The sequence below is a fragment of the Chrysochloris asiatica genome, unplaced genomic scaffold (assembly GCF_000296735.1).
Source record: "Chrysochloris asiatica unplaced genomic scaffold, ChrAsi1.0 scaffold00303, whole genome shotgun sequence".
Classification (NCBI taxonomy): Eukaryota; Metazoa; Chordata; class Mammalia; order Afrosoricida; family Chrysochloridae; genus Chrysochloris; species Chrysochloris asiatica.
In genome coordinates, this window is record NW_006408821.1 from 302,754 (window position 1) to 308,327 (window position 5,574).

A 5,574-nucleotide genomic window follows, 5' to 3' on the forward strand; every position below is an offset into this window, starting at 1 on the left:
CTCTCTGGGTTTCAACTCCCCAGGCACTCCATCTCTTCACGTTGTCCTCTCTGTCTTCATCTCAGGCCTCACTGCTTCTCTGGGTGGGGTCACGCTCTCCATTCTTCTCCGTTGATGGTCCCAAGGCCCTCAGCTCCTAGACTGAAAGGTTAGTCACTCCCCTCCTTGCTATAAAATATCCACCTTTACTTTTCCAGTCCTCAAAATCAGTCCTGGTAACAATTTTCACCTTTGCATCACATGAGACCCGTCTGCATTTCTTTTCATTAGCCCTTCCTAGACAGGTTGGGTACTATTCACTGGAGACTCCACTATCCTCCCCGCCCTGTGGATCTAGGTTCCCTCTTGAAAGCTTGTAAGCCAGTCACTTCTTACCTTTGCATCCCTCCCTCCATTTTGGGTAGCCAATGTTCAAGTTGCCCATCCCTTCCCACTCTTTGTGTGAAGGGGGTGGGGATAATTTTTATAGCCAGGGAATTTTTTCTTCTTTTGAGCTACTGCAGTTATAGGTGTAGGTCCAGTTCATCAAGTTCAAGAGTTGTATCAGATGACACTATCTTTCTTTTTTTTTTTTTCCTTTTTCCTCTTCTTTTTTCCTCAGGTTGAGTTCTGTTTATCCAGTCATTGAAGCCAGGTTATGTGGGTATCATCTGCAAGTGTGGGTGTTCTTGAGTCTGTCTGCCTTCTTATCAGCTGGTCTCTTCGCTCTCCGCTCTAGTCCTCTGTGGCTCTGTCCCTGACTCTGAGCCCATGGGTCCCTTGGTTCTGCCTTGCTGCTGACTGACCAAGTCTCCACCTGGGTTCGCAGTAGTCTGCAGAACAATGCAGGGCTTTAGTTCGTCGCTTCATTGTGTTCTTCGGTCACTTCCCTTTATGGGTGACATGCATGGTCACCAATCAGAGCGTGGATTTCCATTGTGTGTTAGTCTTGGGAGAGGATCTGTGCTGAGAGGACCCAGCCACTTGCCTTGATGCCTCCTGGGCTAGCAACTTGCTTGTTCTTGTGTCCATTTCATTTTTGACAACTTCCAATTTTCCCAGATTCATACTTCGTGCATTCCATGTTCCAATTTCAATGGATGTTTACTGCTGTTTCTCTTCATTTTCAGTTGTGCCCCATCAGCAAATGAAGGTCCCTTAGGCTTTTCTCCCATGGGCTTTACTCCATTCGCGTCATCACGGTCAACTCTACGTTGAGGGGGCAGCTCTTCCCCAATCGCATTTTGACTGCCTTCCAACCTGAGGGGCTGATTTTCCGGCACTATCTCTAACAGTGTTTTTCTGCTATTCATAAGGTTTTCAGTGACTAAATGTTCAAAAGTAGTTCATCACTCCTTCTTCCTAGTTTGTCTGTGTTGGAAGCTCATCTGAGACCTGTCCACCATGGGTGACCCTGCTCGTATTTATAATACCGGTGGCATAGCTTCCAGGATCACAACAACTCACAAGTTTGTCAGTACAACAAACTGACAGACGAGCTATCTTCTGAGATGGTTCCTTTTAAACCTGTCTGGAGAGCAAAAGTTACCAATCTCATCCTTAGAGTCCTGTGTATACCTTATTTGCATTGTCCCACTCAATCACTTGGTGGAAATTTTATACTTTGGATAGAAAAGCCCTATCACGTAAATTCAAGGCATCATAGAGTAACTTAAGGATGTGGTATTGTGAATGAATGGTAGAAAGAATATATGAGATAAAATCTCTTAAATGGAGAGAGACATCCTTAAGGATTAAATAAAATTACCTATTTCTGAACCTGGAGTCCTGGTGTGATGCTGTGGGTTAATGTTCTAGATTGCAAGGTCAGTTTGGACCTCAAGATTGACAGTCAAACTCACTAGCTGTTCCTTGGAAATTGTACAAGGTCGCTATGAGTCTAAAACACTTGAAGCTCTGTAGCAACACAATAACAACATTTGTGAGCCTGGCCTGAGACAGATACTTTTCATTTAAAAAGAACTCTGTTGACTTTATAATTCGAGATAGGATTGTTGTTGTTAAGTGCCATTCATTGACTCATAACAATTTTATAGAGTTTCCTAGAAACAGCTGGTGAATTTGAACCACCAAATTTGTGCTTCAAACTGAGCTCAGAGTCTAGTGCAGTATCCCACAGTGCCACATCAGGACTCCATAGAGATAGGATAGAGAAAGCTAATGCAGTAAGCTAAAGTTTATATACATGGTGACTTGATTTATTATATCAGTGACAAAGGCAAGGAGAAAGTATTATTTTAGTAAATAGGATAAACAAAGCATTGAGGGAAAAGTAAAACCTACCCTTGTGTTTCTAGCACTTATAATGATGACTACAAATTTTACAGGGAGTTAGGAACAATAAGTTTTTAAAAAGCATTGCTTAAAACGAAATACGATAGGATGAATGTAAACCTGATGTTCTCCCAAGTAAGCTGTCACTTCAATTCACAATAAAAACTTACCAAAAAAGTGATTGAGCAAAAGACCACGTGTTTTGCATCCAAGTAGGAATTGATTCAAAGAGATTTTCCCCTCTAGACACATGTTAACATGGGTGGCGGGGGCAGGCAATATACAACAAGATGGAGGTTAGGAGAGGAAAGATGAAGGTAGCAGGAGATGGGGAGGAATGCAACAGATAAAGTGAATAGAGGTAAACACTATTAACTGTTGGTACATGGGGGGATTGCAACCATGTAGTGAAGCAAAGTATATGATTTGTTGAATGCAAAACTGAGGATATGCTCTGTAAACCTTCACTCAACTCACAATAAAAAGTTGAAAAAAAAAAAAGCATTGCTTACATTTGGTTTTGGTTTTGTCTGTTAGATAGATAAGGAGCTCTCGTACCGTAGTGGTTATGAATCGGGCTGTGAACCGCAAGGTCAGCAGTTCGAAACTACCAGCTGTTTCATGGGAGAAAGATGAGGCTTTCTGCTCCGTAAAGATTTACAGCCTCAGAAACCCTGTGCAGGGTCACTAGGAGTCGGAACTGACTCCACGGCACATAACAACAACATTAGATGGATGGTATATATTCTTTAGGAGTAATGGTGCAAATTAATTAAAACAAAAAGAAAAAACATTGTTATCAAGTCAGTTTAGACCCACAGTAGCCCTATCATATAAGACAGAGTAGAACTGCCCTAGAGGGTTTCCAGTGCTTCAAATCAGTAGGAAAGAGGAAAGCAGATTGCACATCTCCCACAGAGTAACTGGTGCTTCAAACCATTGACCTTTTGGTTAGCTGAGCGCTTGACCACTGTACCACCAGGAATCCTTGAAAACATACATATTCGAAGAAGACCTGGTGAAATGGTTGAAGTGCTCGGCTGTTAACCAAAAGACTGGCAAATTGAACCCACCAGCTGTTATGGTGGAGAAAAATGTCTTTCTAGAAAGATTACAGCTTTCTAAATGCTCTGGGACAGTTCTGTTCTGCACCATAGGGTCACTATAAGTCAGAATTGACAGGATAACAGATAACACATTGATTCACTGTTTTAAAAAATTGTCTGAAGTTAGGCCTTTTCATAAGACAAGTTACATGATTGTTTGGAAGCAAATAGATTATTTGATTTTAAAATAACTTTAGAATTTGGATACAGGTTCAGATTGTCTGCTTAACATTAGTTAGCAATTCACTCTTATAAAAACTCACCAAATTATTCTTACTTATTTCTCATAGAATGCATAAACTTGTGAAACCTTCTACTGAAAAGAAATATGTGGATCTTACTGTATCATTTGCCCCAGATAGTGATGGAGATGAAGATTTGCCTGGACCTCCAGTAAGATACTACTTTAATGATGACACAGATTAACAGACGTTTTCTTAATGTTACTCCAGTACTACTTACTTTTTGGAAGTAGTGTGCTTAATTCGGAATCTAAAAATATCAGTTTGTGACACTATGGATTTCTACTTGATAAAGCCTTAATTAAAGGAAACACCAGGAGGAGACAAAAGAATTATAAAACAGTTTGGAACATAGTGTACAATTCTACACTTGTCAAGTGCTTCATACTGGATATGATCACAAGCAAGTTTGAACTGGAATGCCATTTTATAATGCTTACAGCAATTGTGTATATTAACATCTCTGGATGGTGGAAGGAAAAAATATCCATGACCCGAAGAGAATCTGGATGAAGAAATTGAAAGTAACAAATGCAACTGTTTAAATCATCTAAACCTATTTTGTGATTTCATTTAGTATTTGAGTCCCATTTTTCTATACAAATAGCATTTGGTACCCTGCATTTCAGTTAATTTGTCTTTAAGAATTAAACATCAGTAGAAACAGGAGGGGATGGTGGAAGTGGATGAAAAATGACATTTTAAATGTGTAGTTAAAAATATACTCTCCTGTTGGCTCTGTTTGTTTAACCAGAGTATACCATTGTCACCCAGAAATGAGGTTTTGTGTTGATAGTATCAGTATTGTAAGCCGTGAGCAGTGGGTCAGATGACACTTGTTAACTTTTCACTAAATGTTAACAGTATTATATGGACTTTGACAACCCTCTCAAAGAATCCATGAATGTGAAGAGCAAAGAAATATGGCTAATCATTTGATTCTTCAATATGCCTTCTGATAGGCAGTTTTAATTATTTAAAACTATAACCTAATTGCCATAGTATATAAAACTAAAAGGTTTTATAAAAAGGGTATCCTTGGAAATAAGTGAAAATTAGAAATATTTAAGTCTTCACTAGTTGAGGCTTGATTTTCCCCCCACCCAGCAGTCACATGGACAGGGGGAAAAAAATTAATACTCATTTTTATTTTAAAGAGAAGCTAATTGTTTTATTCTCCATTTCTAGGAAAAGGAGGATGTTGACTGAATCAAAAATTTATTTTTTTAAGTCTTTATTGATATAAATGTTTGTTTTCTTATAGGAACTATTACAGAAGTACTCTCATTAAAATGATATAAAGTGCATTTACACTGTGAAATCATTGAGAACAGCAAGTGATTCTTTTATTTCTAAGGCTATTGTGCATTCTAAAGTAATTGGCATTTTATAACTACTGAGAGTCAATTCCCTCTGCTTATTTTTTACCCCCCTATTCAGATCAAGTCCTATGATAAATAAAAAACTAGATTACATCAGTAGTATTTGACTTTCGTCTCTTTGTACATTCAGTATTTACTTCCCTCTTATTTCAGGTACAAATAGTTAACTTTGTCAGCCAGCTGGATTGTTTCATTAATCTGTAAACATATCATTAAAACTTCCACTGGAGAAAATATATATTGGGGTTGATGGGTGAATTTGTATAAATAAAAGATACTATGTACATTGGGAGGTGGGAAGAAGTAGACATGAGTTTTGGTTTTGGTTTTTTATAAAGAATTGGCTACTTTAAGTAGCCATGGATTTCTCTTAGCTATGTCTTACCCTCTCCCATCATACATGCTTAAAATTAATGTTATTTAAAACTGAATTCAGGAAAATTAAAACTCTGTGACTTAGAACTTTTGTTTAGGACTAATAAAAGAATTTTGTATAAGAAGTCTTTTCTAACCCTTTCACTTTGCTTAATCTATGGTAACTATTATCCTCCTGGAAGACTTATCAGTCCT

General features: G+C 38.3%; 1 protein-coding gene across 1 annotated transcript in view; it reads left to right on the forward strand.

Annotated features, from left to right (window-relative positions):
• The window catches only part of UBA6 (ubiquitin-like modifier activating enzyme 6), a 144,894-nt gene extending 140,803 nt beyond the window's left edge, over window positions 1-4,091 (forward strand). Inside the window, exon 33 of the mRNA XM_006874816.1 lies at window positions 3,671-4,091. Within this exon, the coding sequence (XP_006874878.1) occupies window positions 3,671-3,806 (136 nt within the window). The 3' untranslated portion in view covers window positions 3,807-4,091. The remainder of the gene's footprint in view (window positions 1-3,670) is intronic.
• The last annotated feature ends 1,483 nt before the right edge of the window (window positions 4,092-5,574 follow it).